Raw genomic sequence first — 20,370 nt, forward strand, 5'->3', positions numbered from 1 at the left:
GTTGTTACGTTAATTATTTTAATATAAACCATAAACTGTACCTCTAAGGCAATTAAATCTAGCGATTTAAACAATTAAACGTCTTCTCATTTCACTCACCGATCGATATTGTAATATTGACATTAATTTATTCGGCACGTTCTATATTACAATACAAAAGAAAATGGCAGTTTCTAAAACTAGACGGAAGAAATAAATAATAATCGTTTGGCTGGGTCGGACACGTCGCTCGATTGTTCAGTCGAGCTACGGGACCCCATAGGCTTCATTGTTTTCCTTATTCTCATGCACTTACGTAATAAAACAAAGCAACTATACAGAATGAAATAATTAAATAGAAAGTAAATGCCTATGGTTTTTTAAAAATATTAGGCTAATTTCTTTGTCATAAAGTGCACGATGGTAATCATTTTATAATTTTTGAAAGTCATCAGAAAGTCATCAGAAAATCATCAGAAAATCCTCCTATAGGCAGTTCACCTTCTTTTGTAATTTTCATCAGTTTGTTTGGATCACCATGTATATTAAATTTGTTATTATACGTAAAGATAAATACAATGACTCATTTTTTAATATTCTGAAGTCTGAAGTCACCCAAAAAATTTGGAGTGCCCCACTAACAGTCATCCTCGAAAAATCTAGATTTTTGGACCACCCTGTATATTAAATTTATCACCGTACTAAAAGATAAATGCAATGGTTCATGGAATTTCGAAGTCGAGATGACAGTGAATCGTTTTTTAAACGGTTTAAAACACAATGGACAATTAGGTTCGTTCATTTTCAATTGTCTCACTCTGTATAAGTCATTAAATTAGTAAAAAATAATACAAAATATCGCATGTACGTTTACCGATAATAGTTTTGTACCTTTCGGCGTTTCGTTTCTATAATATTGATGCTCGAGGAACAATGCATTCATGAAAGTGTAATTCTTAATTTGAACCATTTCTTTCTTCTAACATGCTAGCTGCTATAAAAAACATTTCCTGTATTAATTTCAATTTGTTCCCTCATTTTAGATAATCCTAATGTTGATACTACAGTTTCCCCCTATAACGTCCCATTCTCAACACCCGCCAATGGCACTCCTCCGTTTCCTTCACCACGTGACGGTCTTGTTCCCTCTTGACAAGTTCTTAGAACTGCCAACCAATAGAAAATGTTGACTAAATATTCAATTACGGCATAGCGTTTCACCCCTTCCCTAAATCGCGCGACGCTAACGAACGAAGAACTGTAATTATTAGACTGCAGATTTTTATGTCGAATAAAAATTGTCTGCATTCATTTCAAGACATAGGAAACATACAGACATCAAGATTTTCATAATAATCTGAACGAGTTCAATACAACGCAACAGTATTTTTTAATTTTTTCAAATATTTTCAGAGTCTCTCACTTGATTTAATCTACTCGATTCGATCATAAATTAATAAAATCCGCAGTCTAATAATTTAAGCATTTCATAACTTCATTCATTTTAACATAAAAAAATCTAGCATCATTTTAGGCCAGCGCCCGGATTTACTTACTCGCGACGGCCGAGTTTCGAAGACTACGCCCCCTCGACCCGGCCGTGCGTCTCGCTCCCCGTGGCGCATGCACGAGAAAACAGTAACGTACCTACTATTGGGTAGCACAGCGGCCAAAGCCCCGACACAGCTATATGGGCGGGAATGTACTGAAATAATCTTACCGGACAAAAAGACTCCAGGACGTGTCCTACGAATTACAAAATATATACAAATACACTTGTTATACATTCATTTTTCAGAATCAAATCATTTTATCGAGAAGCTTACGTTACTGAGGCTGAAATCGCCGCGCATGCGCGAGAAAAGGTGTGCACAATCGAAGCACTGGTTCCATACTCGCTAATCGTGGCGGCTAGGAGAACTTGGGCCGCTAAGAGGAGCGAGACGCGGGGCCGGGTCGAGGGGGCGTAGCCTTCGAAACTTGGCCGTTGCGAGTAAGTAAATCCGAGCACTGTTTTAGACATTTAGAGAAATATAGAAGTTACCCTCGTTTGCGTCCTATTCCGATTACTTTCCACTTCCCCTGTTCTCATTATTCCCCACCACTTGGCCAACCAATGGTATTCTTCTGTCTCTTCGAGTCGCGCCTTCTAAGTTCCACGTGACGAGTCTCTAGCCCCTCCCACTATCTCATAGCGTCTCGATCTGTCCCCCACCAATCGCGCGACGCTACGCAGAGAGAACTGTAATTGTCAAGAAATGTATTTCTGCAACCGCATTTCACAGTATTTCTGCAACCCAATACAGTGAATTCGTTCGTCCCTCGCCGCAGTCATATAAATAGAATTATAAATACAAATAATCGCCGGTTCAATTTGCAATTCGACGCCCTCTTATAGAAGGCGATTAGGTCGATCAGTCCCATTGTATCATTGCTCGTCCGGATTTTTCTTCTGGTTCAACATTGTCTCAATGCTGCGATGGATCCTGGCGATCTGAAGGGTCTTACCCTTTGTAGACTCGCCCTCCTCTATGTAGAGGTTCCCGCTGACTTCCGGCCAGCTGACCATCATGGGCGCTTCCCTCTTCCGGTCTGGAAAAAAACATCGAAATTAGGGCACGACCCACAGAGGCACAGAAACGCCGATAGCAAATATTCTACTATTATAGATATTCTACTACTATACATAGATATTCTACTACATTTATAGCATCAACGAATCAATGCCATTTGAATTTTTTTTAATTTGTTACCGATATACAGACCGTCTGAAAAGTTCCTTTTTTAAATATTGAAAGATTCTGATCCACTGTGCGACGTGTAAATATCAAAATTATATTCCTCAACAAATCAGTATTTCCTATAAAGTATAGATTTGTACTAAGCCACTTATGATTAAAAATGATCGATCAGTGTATGTTTTAGTTTAACTGAGGAGCACTATACCACTTTCACAGTTTTCTGTAACTGTATAAATCCCTTAAAATAGAGGAGTTTGGTTGACTATATTTTTATTGAATGCAACGTTTATTAATTTATATTGTTTGGTGTCTTTGAAAGATTGAAGGGTTGTGAAAACGATGGGAAATTTGATAAAAATTGGATAGAGAAATCCTCGAAGGAGAGATGCTTTTTTACCTAAGAGCTTCTCCAAATATTGACACCTCCTCTCGGGATCAGCAGCGTGCACAGGTGCGCTGGCAACCAGCTCGGCTAGCTCTGCCTTCACCATTAAATTCAGTCGCGCCGAGATCTCTTCTAGACCCACTGTAAACCAAGATAAAATCTCTCTGTCAGTTTTGGGACAAAAGAATTTTCTTTTAGGGGCACACGTAAATCTTCATTACCGACATAATGCTAATGCATTGCCTGCATAATATTCTGAATAATTAACTTATGCACGCACACACATAAATACAATTACACAGTACAAGTACAATTACATAGTACAATACGTAGTACAAGTACATACTACAATTACACAATAACCATTACGTAAATAACGTAAATGCTATTTAAATAATTATTGTTTAATATTCATTCTGAAACATTGTGTTATTATTTTTTTTTAAATCGTGAGTTTGAAGTAGGTAAATGACAGAAAAAGCTGGGAAAGGGTAAGACACATTTTATAAACAATATTGTGTAATTTTATAGACGATAATCTTTCTTGAGAAAAATTTAGGAAACATGATTGGTATAGGAGGGTTCAGAATTGGTTATTTTTGATTGTCAATTTGGCTCCGGAGCGTGGAAGGATGGTGTCTACGACCTATCGAGGGTGGAATGCGAGTTGAACAGCTACGGAATGCGGTTCTGCTTTCTCAAGGCCCCATGAGATGAATCTAGCGATAGCCTCGCTCCAGTCTGAGGCTTGGCTTTCTTCTCGTTCCCTGTTGCAGAAGAAAATCCACCGAACGACAGCACTTTCCGTTGCCAAAACAGATTTTGAATCGTACAATCGTCCCCAAAAAAATATTTATATCATTTTTCAATTACTGTTCTCTGTCCCCATCATTTTATTAATAAAAATTATTTAATTTTATACTCGCCAATGATATTACAAAATTTACACACTTTAAACATTTTTAATGTACAAATTTGTAAGATAAAAAGAAATGTCATAAATTAAATAAAATTCTAGACTCGCCAACGATATTACAAAATTTACACACTTATTATAAAATTTACTCACTTCAAACATTTTTAATGTACTTCTCATTTGTAAGATAAAAAGAAATGTAATGATTCAATAAAATTCTAGACTGTTGTTCATTGTCGTATTTATTACTCTGCAATGGTAACAAACGACATTTTTCTCAAAGTCATTTATTGCGAATCTTTACGTTATTGATATTTGTTTTTGGCAACATATGTTACAAATATATTTTATACATTAAGCATTTTCTATTAAATATCAAGTATTTTAAATATATTCGAAATATATTTCGCTTAAAGCAAACAGAATGATCTCGAAATTTTGAAAAATATTTTCTATATTTCATCTATTTTTGTAGTACGTTAATGAATGTATCGTGTTTACAACAAATTACTGAGCCACTTATGGCTAAAAATCATTAAGTAACAAGATATTTTCATTGGCTACAATGAATGATGTGTCGAAGTTCTTCTCGGAATATATTTTTTCAAATAAAAGTCAAGGTACTTGATTATTTTCTTCAGATCGTCTTTTTGTTAGTAACATTGCCGTAATATTGTCTTTGATAAAAGCAACAAATTGAGTTATTTGTTTAATTTTTGCAGTATATGTAAAAACAATTTTTGAGATAGAAAAATGCTGTTGGATTGTAGTAGACCGATAATAAAAGGAGTTCTGTGAGGATAGGAATAAAGGGAAGGTTGACGAATGGTTCTCAGCGGTGGCTGACAGCATTGGCAGTGGGATCAGGTAATGGGCCCTAACAGGAGTCCCCTTTAGTAAGCATGGCCAGCGGTGAAACGGTACCGAATGCGCGATCATTCGCTTGTATTACCAATCCGTTAGTGGGCACGCCGACAATGCCTCTTCGTTTCAGCCGGGACATCAATTAAATACAATTTCGCACTATCTAATCCCGCTTTTCCCCAGATTTCTCCCCTAGAATTACAACATCTTGGAACCAAGAAAACAGTTCTTGCTGGTACACGGTAATTCGGAACGCACTTCTTCCAACTGTCTATCAAAACGGAGCACTCGTCGAGCATTTCAATATTGTTAAATAATTTTGAAGTGAAATTTCTTTGCTGAGGGAGCTACAATTTTCTAGCGATACGGAAGTGACGAAATTTCGCGAATAACCTCGAACAGTTTGACAAGTAACTTCTCATAATTAATTTACTAACTTTAAAGACTTCATTGGTGAACTTTTAAGATTGTAGAATGTAAAATGAACCCTTGGCTACATTCCCATTTCAGTTTTATGCAGGTTTGATGCTTAAATTGTTAGTTATTAACAAATTTTAGAGAAGTGGTATGTTATGTATGTTTTTCCTTGTCGCACAGTGCGACCCTCCTTGTCTTACGCATTATGGGAACTTCCGAAACAATCAGCCCGCGCAACGATTGTTAATAACTAATTAACCAGAGTTAATTTGTGAACATTTGGAATTGGATAACATAGTATCAACCTCCAGCTACTTTCACATGCAGTTTCTCATCGGATTTTGTTCCGACTGAAAGATTTATAAACAATTATCCAAACCCTTGTTCTAAACTGACCTGAAAAATTTTGACAGTTGTCAGGTAAGCAAAAAAACATACGCGTGGGAAACCACGCGCGGCAGAAGTAAAACTTCTTGCAGTCTAGTAATGTTTAGAAGTACATTAAGATTGGAAATGGTAAATAATCCTAATGAAGCGCGACGACTAGATCAGGGACAACTCTCGATGCAGTATTTGCAAGACATTTAGACAAAATTGAATCAGGAATATTCATATTATACATGTATTTTAGCTATCACAAGCCAATTGTTTCAATGATAGAATCATAGAAAAACACAGAAAAAATAATGAACGATCAAAATTTGGGACGCAAAGAAGGAGAGCGTATGTGAAATGCTATGAACTGTTTCTCGTTCTTTCCCAACACATCTTTTAAATTTTCGTTATTGGCCCAGCTAAAAAATTAGTAATAATCACTTTTTACTATTTTTCTTCGCAATTCCGACCAAATGCATTTTTTCAAAATATTTTTTAGACGTCATTTACTAAACTAATTCTTCTAGCCTTACAGTGAAATTCAAGTCGTTTGGCCCATTCATAAAAAAGTTATTCTGATTTAAAGTGTGTTGCATTAGTTATGCTCCTTACTGTGTAACAACAGAACTTTCACGTGACCTTGAGTGGCAGAGATCTTTTCAAATGATCCTCAAAGGTCACAATATTATAGGTCGTTGGATTGCTCTTAGCCTCAGCCCTCGCAGTACGACGATAAAAATATGCGCTCCCATTTAGAACATCATCGAAAACGTTGTATGTCAGCAAATGTGACGTTAAAAAAGAATTTTCGTTTGCAATATAAAATTCATCTACTCGAAGCAAATGTTACATTTCGTTTATCATTTATAATAGAAGGAACATATTATATACATTAGCTTCGAGCAGGTGAATATTATATTGCAAACGAAAATTCTTTTTTAACGTCACATTCGCTGACATACAACGTTTTCGATGATGTTCTAAATGGGAGCGCATATTTTTATCGTCGTACTGCGAGGGCTGAGGCTGAGGAAATGTTCAAGATTATTCACACTGCATAAGAAATTAGCAAACTCAAATTCATTAGATTCAACTTTTGTAAATTGTAGGGAAATGGTTTAATGAATAAATTGAATGGATGAATAAACAATCGGCAGGAGACTGCGAGCACAAAGAAAACGCGGAACGAGGCATCGCGAAAGAAACGAGAAGCATCGAAACCCGAGACGTCATATCCGGGCGTGATAGATCGAGCCAAGGTGAGCAGAGGTCGTGAGCGGCCCTCTAATGAAGAAAATCCGCCTCGCATTTTAAAGGACTGCGTATCCCCCTCCACGATCGACTTATCGATCCCACGGGATCGGATTTCGCGAAATCGCAGAACGCACTGGCTCCGCTTTTGTTGTTTCAAGCTGGGATAAGGAATAGTGGAGCTTCTCGACCATTTCTCCAGGGCTCCATTACTTTACATAAAAAAATTATTACGATTAGTTGTAGATTTTCTCTATAGTGAATAAAATTCTTAAATACTGTCCAATCTATGTACTCCAAAAGCCCGTATCCACAAAATGTCAACGAAGTATGTGTGCCTCAGAAATAATTCCTGAAGAGCACGTTTATATCGAACTATGCTATGTTGTATAAAAAATATTTGTTTCCACTAGACTGCGAATCTTTATGCAAAATAAAAATGTTTTGCATTGATCGCAGGAAGCAGGAATAACATAAGAATTGATTTTATCCCTTAACGACTTTGCTACATTAAAAGCAACATTACAACATTCTCGAATTTTTTAAATCTTTTACTGTTTTATATTTCGCTCAGCCAATTTCCTCAAAAATGCATAAAAAGATCCGTAGTTTAGTTTCCACCGTCAGGTTCTTCATGTTAATATATTTATCTTAGTAAGATCGGTTAAAAATTCTATTCGCTTACCGGGCTCGAAATTCTTCTTCATGCGTCGCCACTGCCTTGTGTAGACCAAAGCCGAGCATCCTGCGACTAAGAAGAATAAGATGCACGCGCAGACTGCAAGGATCAATGCTGCAGTTTGCCAATCCCATAGAATCTTCCCTTCAGAAGATGATCTTCGCGTAAGAGACTCACTGATCCTCTGCATCAAACGAAAAAAAAATATTTACACGAGATTGAATACTACACTGACGGTAACGAGAGGGTCAGCTGATCAGAATTCAGCTATTAGGTGTAGAAATTAATTCGGTGCCTTTTTAAAACAAATTTAGTATTTATTTATAATGTAATCATTAGGGGTGTGCGGGTACCCGAGCCTCGAGTCGAGTCGGGTTGGATCCGGATCCCGAAAGTTTACAATGTTCGGGTACCCGCGATTTCGGGTCACGAAATATTCGGGTACTCGAAGTTAAAGTTGTATTTATATAAGTATAATGCTGTTTTATGCTTTTTCAGTTCAATCTTTTATTTTCACTGGTAGGTTCAGAATGATTTTTGTATTTTTAGTGTAATCGGTTATCAAACTTAGAGATGGAAGAATATTTTAGAATACATTATGTGAAATAATAATACACTCCTCAAAAGAATTAAGGGATCACTTCTGCGAACCCGAAAAATTGCTGTATCGATATCGTTGAACAATGGTTTGAAAGCCTGAAACCTCTAGTTTCAGATGCTCTGTTTCAAATTGTTGCTATATCGGTTTTTTACAATGTTATAGCGAGATGAAGACAACATTGACGGTTAACAAAAATTTTGTGCAACTTTGGAACATAACACGGGGAGCAACAAATTTTTTTGATAAATCGCGTTAATATCATCTGGAAGGGCTATCTTTCCTGTGTAAATTGTGTGGTTGTTGAAAATTGTGCAATTTCTTTTATTCGAGTTATTCAACATTGATGTAAATATGGGCTTTTTACCTTTAACTGGCTCCAGAAAGCGAAAAAATTATCGTAGAATCTTGTGCAAAAAAGCGATAGAAAGAGCGTTTCTTTCTCTTCAAGACACTTCTTTGTTTTTTCAATTTCATTAACATTTCGATATACCAGGTGTTTCTGAAAATATGCTTAACAAATGCACAATTTCCATTTTTCCTTTAACTGACTGTATCTCGGCGAGAAATGATCGTAATACCATGATCCGAACGTCGGATTGAAGCAGCGACCATTTTTTACCTATGGCAGCTGTGTTTGAAGTTAGTGCTTCGCTGAAATTAGCGCGCCACGTACAACGGCTGCCCGACATCTCTGAATATTTGGACCAAATTCGATTCAAAATCAAAGAACTTTCGATAGCAATGAGGTAGAGCGATGAAATTTTTTTTAAATTAAAGCTGAAACTTTGCAGAATATGGGAAAAATAGGAACATTATGGTACGAACGTTTTTTAACGTTGAGAAAATTCGTTGAACATGTAGAATTTCAAGAAAATGTGGTTTCTCCAGTACCACGCGCGGAAAATTTTTTTCTAACATGCTATATATCATTTCCTGTAGATTTTTTCACGTTGATTTCAAATCTGGTGTCAAAATTTGTCTACGACCTCAGGATTTTGCAAAATCGATTTCTTGTTATAACAAAATGACACCAACTTTTTCGATCCGGACCACTGTGCGCCATCTTGCTTACTAATAGTTTTTGTTTTGACTAGATCTAAAATATTTCATAACTGTAAGTATCGGTACTGAAACGTTACAAAATGGCGGGCGATTATTGTCATTCAAGCCAGGGTAATAAATAATTTAATTATAAGGCACCGAATTAATTTCTACACCTAATATTTTCTAGATGGCCGCCAATTACCTGGTCAGCTGTGTCCACCTCGACGCTTTTCTCGAGATTAGCTAGGTCCCCGGGCTGTTTCCGGACCTGCTGCGGGTCCAGGTCTGGAAACCGCCATAGCATCTTCGAGGTGACAGCCTCGAGCCTCCGTTGGCCCGTTTCCGGTCGGTTCCTCGTCGTGAGGATGGACCAGTCGAGCTCGAGGGCCGAAAGTGGGCCGCAAATCGCATCCTTGTAGATGGCGCACGGGCTCAGCGTGAACTCAGGGGCGCATCTGGTGCAGGGCCAACAGGTGCCACGCTCAGATGACCAGAATTCGAGACCCGGCTTGCAAACCGGATGTTGAGGGGAGGACGTAGAACTGCCAGTTTTATGGAGACCGACCAGTATCAGTAACGCGGTCGACAGGTACACCCGGTTGGGCTCCCGTGGCATCACCTGAAACAGTTTTCCGTCTCGTTAGTTGACTCGTATAATTAACCTCTTGCGCCCCCGCGTTCAATGTGACTCGACTTACATTGCCAGTTTAAATATGCAATACCGGACAAACGTATTCGTGCACCCTTCCAAAAAGAATAACATTTTTATGATTTTAACCTTGGCAAGGTAAAGTGGGCTCTCAAAGCGGCCAGCGTCAGATTTTTGAAATGAATTTTTATATGAATAAAATTCAATCTGTTTGTTTGCTTTTTATCCTGTGTTATTCTTTATCCCTTATTCGTTATTTAGTGCCTGATAGACTTACAGAACAAATAGAACGTAACAATTGTAAGGTTAGCTTAGTTCTGCGCGAAAAAAACGTCGAAAAAATCGGTTTTTATTTTTTTTTTAACAACGGCGCACCAAACCAAAAAATCTGGAAAAATTCATGAACAATACCTATAACAATATGTCGTTACTGTATAAACATAAATGTTGTCACCCTAGAACTTCCATGTGAAATATGCATTTTTCGATTTTTTAGAGGTTTTTGATTTTTTACAAGCAGGATTTTCACTTTAAAAATCTGAAACCAATTGCAACGTATGTATTTGGGTTTTTGACAAGTGTCAGATTTTTCTCACAATTTCTAAACGTCATTAAATAGAGAAAATAGGCCAAAAACTGATTTTTCGAATTTACCCCATAACTACCCTCCCGATCGAGATACAGGGTTAAAGTTTGCACAGTAAGTTTTTTCTTGGTGCCCTATCAAATGGCACATCGTCGATAAAATTCGGTTCAAGGGCATTTTTGACTATCTTATCCGGCTATATTAAAAACGAAGCTATTTATGAAATTCATTTGTTTACCTTGCGAGGGTTAAAATAACCAACTTAGCGATATTAAAAGCACAGGGTTGGTGCATTAAAATGGGCCTAGTTAGATAGCCATACAATTTTTTAGCGTTGAAGTTACATTGCGGCATCCAAGTTCTTCCCGTATAGAAGCACATGCGCTGGCTCGAATGAATGATGTCTCGAGAGTTCGGTGTGTGCCAGTGTCGACCGTATGGTTCGTTCATTGAGAAATCACGCGAGTGACTCTACTTCATTCAAATGAACAGCTGTCTCGGTTCGCCTTTTACGAAATGCTTTCGCAATGCAATTTACAATACGCAAAAGGCTAGCTACGAAATGCGATTGGGAGACCATTGCACTTATTCAACAGCCTCAATATCGCGCGCTCCCGAACTATTGTACAATAAATTAATATCATTCGTCGTTAATGTTTGGTTACACAGATTGTTCATTTTAGAATCGTCATAGATTTAAAATAAGTTTTCAATGACCCTTTAATATTTTTAACTTTACTAAAAAGAACATAACAGAAAGGATGAGTAAAAATAGATTGCTTCAACTTTAAAGTTAAATCAGCTTTGTTAGAAGAACGCATGTGGAATTGACATAAAAAATAGTAATGAAAATAACAATTGCAATTAAAATCACAATACAAATAATAAAAATTACAATAACAATAAAAATTGAAATTGGAGTTGAAATTGAAATTGAAGTTGAAGTTTAAATTGCAGTCGAAATTGAAGAGTCGAAATTGTAATTGAAGACTTGAAATTGAAGAGTCGAAATTGAAGTTGATATTCAAATTCAAGAGTTAACATTGATGTAGAAGTTCAAATTCAAGTTGGAATTGAGAAGTTGAAATTGCAGTTGAAATTGAAGTTTATGTTCAAATTCAAGAGTTGAAATTGAAATTGAATTTGAAATTGAAGCAAAAACACTAACTCGAACAAATAATACCAATGCTAATACTTAATGCTAGATTATGGCTATACGTATATGTATAAGAACCACACTGTTTATGGTCTCAAAGACCTGTTTTTAGGATGCAAGTCTTTCTTTGTAAGCCGTTGTGAGCTATCTGGGATATAATTACACTATGAATTCTGTGCATTTATGTCAATAATAAATTCGTGAAACACAAAACTGAAAGGCATTAAATATATTGTTATACACTATTTTTGAATTGTTAAAATTATTGCAAGAAAACATTGTAATAGATGAACTAATTATATGAAGTTAATCGGAAAGAGAGAACTGGTTTCTATACCTAACAGTTAAAATATGTGAAAGAAAAATTGATCTACAGAAATTTTTGTTTCGAGATCCGTTTAAAATGCATAGATCGGAATGAATAACTCCCTTTTCCAGTCGCGCGATTCTCCGAAACGATCAAGCGTATAAAGCAGTCATTTAACTGGCAAAAACCGAGCAGACCGTTTCCACTTCCGGTTCGCTCGCGATGTAATTACATCCGTAGTCGTACCGTGCGCGTACACCTTCACGAATGCGCGTACGCACGCGCATTACAATGGCAGCAACGTGAGTCAATTGACCGCGATTCGCTCGTGATTCCACTGTAACATTTTCCAAAACCCGAAGCCTTCCCTCTGCTAAACTTATTCTCCAATCTGAACTTCTATTTCATCTGCAATATTATCTAATCTACCACACAATACAAATTCTCTCCATTTAAATGCAACCTAGTGCAAAGTAACCTAAAAAACAGCTCTAAATATAGCCCTATTTATGAGACTTGTAGGGGTAAAATTATTTGAATAATGCCGCGACAGTGGAAATCCAGAGGAAATCGTTAGAAATTAAAATTATGTCACTCTCGAATAGAAAGTTTGATGTCTACTACGCCTATGGCGGGAGATTCCCCGCGCTTTATAAAATTTGTTGCACTTGCTCGTAAGAGTGTATGTGCAACAAGAATTGTTTCAGGATTATATTTAAGAATTGTACTGTGTTTTAAAAATAATAGATAGATAAATAATAGATTTCTCACGATTTTTACAACAGTATATAATAATATAAGAATATGCTTGAATGAAGAAATTTATTTAATAATTTCTAATGGAACAATCTTTCTTATGTGAATAATTATAAAACAAAAAATGTTAAACCGGTTGTGGTACGGTTAACGAGAATGACTTTTCTATAAATTTTATAATTTTATAATACGTCTACTGTAAGAATATAAATTGTTTCTAATATGTTAAAAAACTTTTGTGAAAAATTTATTTTGTTGTTTAAATAAATATCTGAATAATTAAACATTGCTAACAATCGACAACTATGTTGTTTGCTATTTAAATAGTTATACCGAAGATCGATATTACATACTGTATTTTGTTTATTAAAATTTAATTGTTGTTCTAATAATGTTCTAATAATAATAAATCTGTATCAAAATAATATATGTATAGTCTAACGTGTATTAGGCCTTCTGTTAACCCTAACGTATAGTTTCATAACTCCCTATGGAGAGTTTCACTTAAGCCACCAATAAAAAAAAAATGTACAATGAGAAGCTTTGCATTCCAGAACGAATAGAAATTGTTTCGTTACCGTACTCGCACACATTCCCTTGTAGAGACCATTAACGCGTTATCATACTATCCCATTCATAAGTCTCATTAGCATTCTATGCGCTCACTGTGTCACCGAATACATACTTAAAAGTCAACCAAAGTCATTTCGTTATATTTTAGGTGTTATCTCGAACCTGCCTCAAATTCACATTCGTTGTCACTTTCCCATTCATAAGTTTCTCATTTTGTCACATCCCTCTTTATGTCCACACATATTGTCGATATACAAAAAACTTAATTTATCAATTGAGAATAAATTAACAAATGAGAAGCACTGACTGGTTTCAGTTTCATTGAAACAGTTTAGATTTAGCAATTGCATCTAATATTAATCATTATACATGTATTTATTGTATTTTTAAATAAAAAAGAATCTATATAGTATTATGGTGAATAAAATCATGCTGTTTGTTTCATAGTATGTAATGATCAAAACTGCAATTATAATTATTTAATGTACATTTTATATAAAAAATTATTTATTCTGCAATAATATTTTGTTCATTATACTGATAATAATAAATCTGTGAAATTATAAGACGATTATAAATTACAAAATAATAAGGCAATTAATGCTATTTATTTAATAGTAATATTTAATTAATTTAGAACAGAATGACTTTAGTGGACCATCTATATGAGTCTTATTTTATTTAAATTTTTTACATAAAAAATATAGTTAATAATATCACGTAACCTATTTTGTAAATTGTGTAAAAATCTGTACGTCACTTGTAAAAATGTGTACTTATGGTTAAATGACGCCAATGAATATACTTTATCAACCATGGCAATCAGTGGGTCACCTTGTCTGCCATGCTATTTATTAATAATGATAATAAACAACCAGTTGTCGAAACTGGCTACAACATTTGTTACCGCAAGAACTATTACCAATTCTGATTATATTATTCCCGAAATGCTCCAAATTACTTGTATATTTGGTTAATCGAGAATTTGTAAACCTACCGGTCTTTTGGTGAGTTTACGAACTCGTAGTAAACACTGTATTGACAGTGTCACGTTAGACCGGTGAAATCATTGTCAAAGCGAAAGAAATGAAAATTGGTATAAAAAATAGTATTAAAAATTCGATCAAAATAAAAATATGCAATACAAGACAGTAAACAGTCGAATACAAGAAATAATAATTAGAATTACATATATGTTTAATGACTTATTATATGCACGAATGCAAATATACGTACGCTGTCTTCGATAAACTCAGACGTGTCATGGCGCAATCCTATCGATGTATCCAAAATCGATCACCGGGCAGAGTAGCAAAAAATGATCTCGAACTGGCAAAAACTTGTGATCTCCCATTCGAGCGGAATCGAGTTCGTTTGATCGAGGAACGTACAACAGATCAATTCTCCGGATTAAAATCGACACAATTGTTCGTTCGGCGAGCAAAAAGAATTAGAAAAAAAAGAGAGCGACCCGGAATTTCGAAAAATCTCCACGCGAATGTGAATACGTCTGCACCGTGCGCTGACTGCAACACGACTGGCTAGACTGGTTATTCTAATTTCCGCCCACGATCTTAAACGGAGAAGTTCTTGAGCAACAGAGAGGCGTAGAATAGAAAGAGACAAAAAAATAAACCACAGAGTGGAGGGAGACGGAAGATGGCAGAGGGAGCCACATGGCGGAATGAAAAAAAGATAGTGATGGGTTCGAACGTCGCTACCTGCTGCAGATAACACTGTCCAACCAATTTAATCATAATATTGAACGACCTTTTCGTCGCTTTCTCAGCGTTGAGAATTTTTTCTAATATAATCGCAAACATTATACGAATGTTTTTCGTTCTAAATGATTTATTAAAGTCATTGTATAGATGACACTTGCGAACATGTTAAAAAAAAGTAAAGCGAGCGAAGCAATTGTAATGTAACATTTAACGTGCTAGAATATTGGTTACGCATTTTCCAAAAATGTTTTGTATACATTCGATAGTTTATAACATTATTAGAAAAATATCATATTATATTCAGCAAGATCTACAGAATCATTCCACCTAAAAAACATTCGCATAGTTTTCACGATTAAAGTAGGAAAAATGTTTAAAGTACGCACTTTGACTCTTTTTCTTTCAATTAAGTTCGTCAAACACTAATAATATTGTTGGAATAAATCGACTTCCAATATTGTGTTCAATCAGAGATATCCTGAGATATCCTTTCTGGTTCAATACATGAAGATCTATGATAATTGATTTTTGTATTACGATAAAAACAAACATCTTTTGCGTCAAGATATAATTATGATAATAACTGTATAAAATAATTCAGTCTCTATCTAAATTACTAATGCAATTTATTTATAGTGTGCGATAGTGTGGAAACACTAGCCCAGTCATTTTTAAAAAAATGATAGCTGCATAGTTCCTTTTACTTTGGCGCCATCTTGAATTTTCAAGTAATTTACTTGCAGAGAGAAAACTGACGGTCTAGGAATGAACGTGGATACTAGAATAAGGCAAAATGCCGGTAAGATGATGTTTTTTTAAAATGTATTCTACCAACAATAAGTCTACTTTTGTTGTTTTCGAACGATTTGCAATTGTCATTATCTCGACAAATTATATTCGAAATTTGACCGTGAACAATTATCATGTTATCGGTGTATTATCGATAACATCGTAAAAAATTCCGTCTCCTCTGTATATACATGTATACTTTTTTATCACTCTGTATCCTAAAAATTACGTTCGATAGTATGACAATACAAATTCGGAAAATCCTAACCTCCAAATCCGATGTTGAATTTTAATAATAAAAATATAAGCTTTCATTTAGTAACGATGAAATGATTAACATTCGTCGAATGTTAATGAATTTTATCACCGAGTTTCATTCATTAAACATTGTAGAAATCTTTAATAAAGTTTCTTGCATAACCTCAAAACATAACATTACACTTTTACAGTGTCTAAACATACACTTAATAACAAATTTGCATTGAAAGTTACGTACAATAATTAGTATCATTGTGACAACGAACGAAACTCAAAATTTGAATAAATAAATGTGAATAATATTATATCGTAGATCCTAACCTAAATTGAGTTGTCATTAATTAATACGTAATTCAATTTTTAACCCTGTAACAACTAAGCCATGGCTTATATGTGTTTGCAGATTCCCCAAAACAAGAATCTACTAGGCAAGCTCTCCTAACAGTTGTAGTCATCTTTCTCACCTCGTTATCAGCTTTGTTCTATGTGTACACTAGTTTCCCTGAGCTCACAGAGTAAGAAACAAACATAAAGCAATCTTGTAATTTTGGCTTAGACACGTATTTAAATGTATATGTTCCTTTTGCAGAGATGAGCAACAACACATGAAACTTCCACTACACATTGAAGACGCCAAAAATCTGGGCAAACTACTAAGTCGATACAAGGATCTCTATTATTTCCAAGTGCTGGCTGGAGTCTTCACGACCTACATTTTGTATCCTTCAAAGCATAATTGCTTTAAGGGGGTATTCTCCTTTCCAGGATTGCAAGGGTGCAGGATGGTCCTTCTCATTTCTCAATAATGCAAAGATCGCTAGATAAAAGTTCAATCTACACCCCTGTCTCCATCAAATGACCTACTTTTACGTTTACGAGGCGTAAAAACATGGGCAGCTTTATGATAGCTACATGCTGCCGAATAATGCAAATTGCGCCTTGTAAACGTAAAAGAAGGACTTTTGAGGGAGACAGTGGTTTAGACTAATCTTTTATCTAGCGCTTTTGACTACCGAAAAACCCCATCTTTGCATTATCAAGAAATGAGAAGGCGCATCCCGCACTCCTGGAAAGGAAAACACCCCCTTAATTCACTTTTTGAACTCATTCAACAGTAATTTCCTTAATAATAGCTTCAGCTTGCAAACCTTTGCAATTCCAGGTTCCATTTTCCTATCAATCCTCTCAGGATTTCTCTTTCCATTTCCACTAGCATTATTTTTAGTGTGCAGTTGCAGTGCGATAGGAGCTTCCCTGTGCTACCTTTTGTCGTCACTGTTAGGACGTAAATTACTCTTCAAATATTTCCCTGTGAAAGCAAGGGAGTGGACACAAGCAGTGAAGAAGCATAGACATAATCTGTTTAATTATATGCTCTTCTTGCGGATGACACCACTGCTGCCGAACTGGTTTATCAACCTTGCCAGCCCAATAATTGGAGTGCCTCTGACGCCTTTTATTTTAGGCACGTTCTTTGGAGTGGCTCCACCATCCTTCGTAGCAATACAAGCTGGTCAAACACTGCAGAATCTGACTTCTTCGACTGATGCTTGGTCATGGAATAGTATTCTGATTTTGTGCGTGTTTGCTGTGCTATCACTAGTACCTGTTCTATTTAAGCAAAAACTGCAAGAGAAGTTCGACTAAACTCTAGGAAAGAATTTGCATATTCCGAGTGTGTGGTGCGTTGTAAGGAAGCTTAATTTAGTCTTAATTCTGTTGTCGACTTGATTTTATATGGCTCAAGGTTTTATTGTTAAAGTTGTGAGACATTCCTAAGTTTGAAATGGAGGAATTTACAGCGATAACTGAGAGGTTCAGTGGAAATTTTATTTAAACGCAAAGTAGCCTGCCCACATTTGCCTTTTTAAATATAATTACATTTTCCTCTTATCGACAATACGCAAAATGTTTAATAAGTTCCTGCTCTACTGAACCCCTCAATTGCTGGACTTGTGAATTAGAAATGAAAAATAATATTATATATTACAATTCTCCGAACGAATTTAACGCTGTTACGTTTCTTTTAAATTTTTCTATAATAATTTTCTATCGGTATGATGCATCGTTTAATTTTTGGATCGATTGTTTGTTGAAAGATGCGAATCTACGAAAACTGCACAAACTCCGTTCAAATGGCCATTATACAGAGTGATTCGTTTAAACCGATTCACGAGAATATTTTCGAAACTGTTAGGTCGGTTCAAACGGGTCACCCTGTACAAGTTTTACTATACATTTAATCTTTGTTTATAAAATATTGCACAGAAACATTTATTTATTACGAAACTTACTTTACTTAATAAGAGCAGAGGAACAAGGTGAAAAACACATACATTTATAGAGAAATTCTTAGCGATGTAATTGTACAAAACGATTTTTTCGTTTCTGTAAAATATCTAGCAAAAGGAAATTATGTAATTGATGGAAGTACTAGTTGAATTCGATGCGGGTAGGCTAACTGGGCGCCAATACCACCAATTGTACCATACTAAAACCGAATAAGGTATAATTTTGATCGGATGTAAATAAATGTTGAAAATTACAACAATAAAGATAGAAATTACTTTACTTAGTCGATTTAATATACGTACATATTTTCCCAGCTGTTAGTAAAATCGTGAAAGATGCACATGACTCTGTGCACTCTTGGCTTGCCACCATCTTTATCAATCTTGCACCAGATGTGCATCTCATTACCACATTGCTGCACTCAGGATTTGGCTGGCATTTAAAATATATAATTCATTGCAAAAATGATTCTACGAAACAAATAATTTTTTCTGCAAACGAAATGTTGAAATTACCAAAGCATACGGTGGAGATTTCGGTTCATCGATGATAACAAACTTTTCTGTGCTCTGTTCCCACCAAGTTGGTGTGCCGACAGGCACAGGAAACAATTTTCTTAAAACTCTTCCCGCTGTCATGCGATTCACTCTCCACGTAACATGATCATCCAAATTATGCGATGGATATGAATCAATTTTGCTTTCCATAACATCTCTAATATGCCTAAAATAACATAGTCTTGTTAGAAAGGTAATAAGTCTCAGATTGTTAACAGTAATACTGATTTTATTACTTATAAGTATGATTGTTGGAATATATTTTCATCGCATCTCTCTCAAATGTATCACAATTCTCCCAGAATAATTGTTTCAGGTGTTTGAAGTGAATTTCAGAGAAATTTTCAGTTTTTGTATAAGGCATTCCAGGATTGAAGGACCTGGGTATACTATGGCCAGTTAGATCAGGCACAAAGTTTACTACGCTACAGGGCCAGCAATCTATATCGTTTACATAAAAGTATGGGTTTTCCAAAATGCACCATTCATCATAAAATTCTGAAAAGAATTGAAGCTTACATACACTGTACTTATGTGTAGATAATATTTAAATTCGATATTGTTGATGAATTGAAAATTTCACATTTTGGAAAAAGAAACGAAAATTATATATAAATTAATTGTTTCAAGAAAGTGGCTTTTAGAAAATTAGTAAATAATTATTATTATAGTTACAAAAAAACTGTACTAAATAGATCGAAGAATATTGTCTGAAACTTTTTTAAAATAAAAACAATTTAAATACAGTATAAAATAATTGCATTATGAAAAACGATTCCCATAATAGAAATTTATTATAGAGTAATTGCTACAGTTACGATATATATATATAGTCATACCAGATAAAGAAGGATAATGCTGAACTATAGGCACAGCTATTTTTCGAAGCAAGTTTAAGCCTGGATAAATCGAATTTTGTAAATTCCGCATTATCATAACTGAAATAAAACGTCGATCGAAAAAAATAAGACATGCTATTACGATTAACAAAATTATAATTGTTATTTTGGAGCAGCAGAATGTGCCACGTTGTGTTTTTCTCATTTCAAGGATGCGAAACGAATTTTCTAACATTTTGTCGATTTCAATCTCGGGAATATCGTTTTCCCGTGCTTTTTGACGTATTTCTTCCAATTTGGTTTTATACAATTTCAAATTCGCCATTCTCGGTAAATATGATATATAATTGATGGAAATGTATGAATTCTAACTCCATTTACGGAAATTTAAAACATGCAATAATTGAAGATAATCGTCACATGTCGAGAATTTTGAAATACTTATTTCGAATCGTAATGCGCATGTATTTTTGGAATAGATAACAACACAACCACGTGCCAATGACAGTCTGGCCCACGGTATAACACTGTGTAACACCGTGATCTGTATAGTCTGTAGAATGTAGAGTCTGTACGGTTTATGGATCACGGCCATAGACTTATAGAGATAGTGTGATATTCCTCTCGCTTCC

At 35.3% G+C, this 20,370-nt stretch overlaps 3 protein-coding genes across 4 annotated transcripts; 1 reads left to right on the forward strand and 2 right to left on the reverse strand.

The window, feature by feature from the left end:
- Positions 1-108: 108 nt before the first annotated feature.
- Positions 109-14,831, reverse strand: Wgn (Tumor necrosis factor receptor superfamily member wengen). The gene is made up of 5 exons (XM_076442876.1): positions 14,516-14,831; positions 9,455-9,871; positions 7,614-7,791; positions 3,118-3,246; positions 109-2,571 (listed from the first exon to the last, which is right to left on the reverse strand). Exons 2-5 carry the CDS (start codon positions 9,866-9,868, stop codon positions 2,408-2,410), a joined length of 885 nt encoding a protein of 294 aa, XP_076298991.1. The 5' UTR covers positions 9,869-9,871; positions 14,516-14,831; the 3' UTR covers positions 109-2,407.
- Positions 14,832-15,653: 822 nt separating this feature from the next.
- Stas (Transmembrane protein stas) lies at positions 15,654-18,621 on the forward strand. The gene is made up of 4 exons (XM_076442879.1): positions 15,654-15,802; positions 16,454-16,565; positions 16,640-16,768; positions 17,190-18,621. Exons 1-4 carry the CDS (start codon positions 15,769-15,771, stop codon positions 17,695-17,697), a joined length of 783 nt encoding a protein of 260 aa, XP_076298994.1. The 5' UTR covers positions 15,654-15,768; the 3' UTR covers positions 17,698-18,621.
- Positions 18,401-20,348, reverse strand: LOC143218008 (uncharacterized). Of its 2 annotated transcripts, XM_076442865.1 has the most exons (6): positions 20,231-20,348; positions 19,739-19,837; positions 19,136-19,397; positions 18,858-19,065; positions 18,645-18,774; positions 18,401-18,541 (listed from the first exon to the last, which is right to left on the reverse strand). In XM_076442865.1, exons 1-6 carry the CDS (start codon positions 20,331-20,333, stop codon positions 18,450-18,452), a joined length of 894 nt encoding a protein of 297 aa, XP_076298980.1. In that variant the 5' UTR covers positions 20,334-20,348; the 3' UTR covers positions 18,401-18,449. The 2 variants fall into 2 exon arrangements, with proteins under 2 accessions (XP_076298980.1, XP_076298979.1); XM_076442864.1 differs by having other exon boundaries at positions 19,739-20,283.
- Between the last annotated feature and the right edge of the window lie 22 nt (positions 20,349-20,370).

This window comes from Lasioglossum baleicum, chromosome 18 (assembly GCF_051020765.1).
Source record: "Lasioglossum baleicum chromosome 18, iyLasBale1, whole genome shotgun sequence".
NCBI classification, from domain to species: Eukaryota; Metazoa; Arthropoda; class Insecta; order Hymenoptera; family Halictidae; genus Lasioglossum; species Lasioglossum baleicum.

Coding starts and splice junctions, on each gene's coding strand:
- Wgn (XM_076442876.1), bottom strand. CDS start 9,868: ATGCCACGGGAGCCCAACCGGGTGTACCTGTCGACCGCGTTACTGATA. Junction 7,792..9,454: donor AGGTGGACACAGCTGACCAG/GTAATTGGCGGC, acceptor CGTTTGATGCAG/AGGATCAGTGAGTCTCTTAC. Junction 2,572..3,117: donor ATATTTGGAGAAGCTCTTAG/GTAAAAAAGCAT, acceptor GTTTTTTTCCAG/ACCGGAAGAGGGAAGCGCCC.
- Stas (XM_076442879.1), top strand. CDS start 15,769: ATGAACGTGGATACTAGAATAAGGCAAAATGCCG. Junction 15,803..16,453: donor TAGAATAAGGCAAAATGCCG/GTAAGATGATGT, acceptor ATGTGTTTGCAG/ATTCCCCAAAACAAGAATCT. Junction 16,566..16,639: donor AGTTTCCCTGAGCTCACAGA/GTAAGAAACAAA, acceptor TTCCTTTTGCAG/AGATGAGCAACAACACATGA.
- LOC143218008 (XM_076442864.1), bottom strand. CDS start 20,063: ATGGCGAATTTGAAATTGTATAAAACCAAATTGGAAGAAATACGTCAA. Junction 19,398..19,738: donor GCATTATCCTTCTTTATCTG/GTATGACTATAT, acceptor AATTCTTTTCAG/AATTTTATGATGAATGGTGC. Junction 18,542..18,644: donor ACTAACAGCTGGGAAAATAT/GTACGTATATTA, acceptor ATTCGGTTTTAG/TATGGTACAATTGGTGGTAT.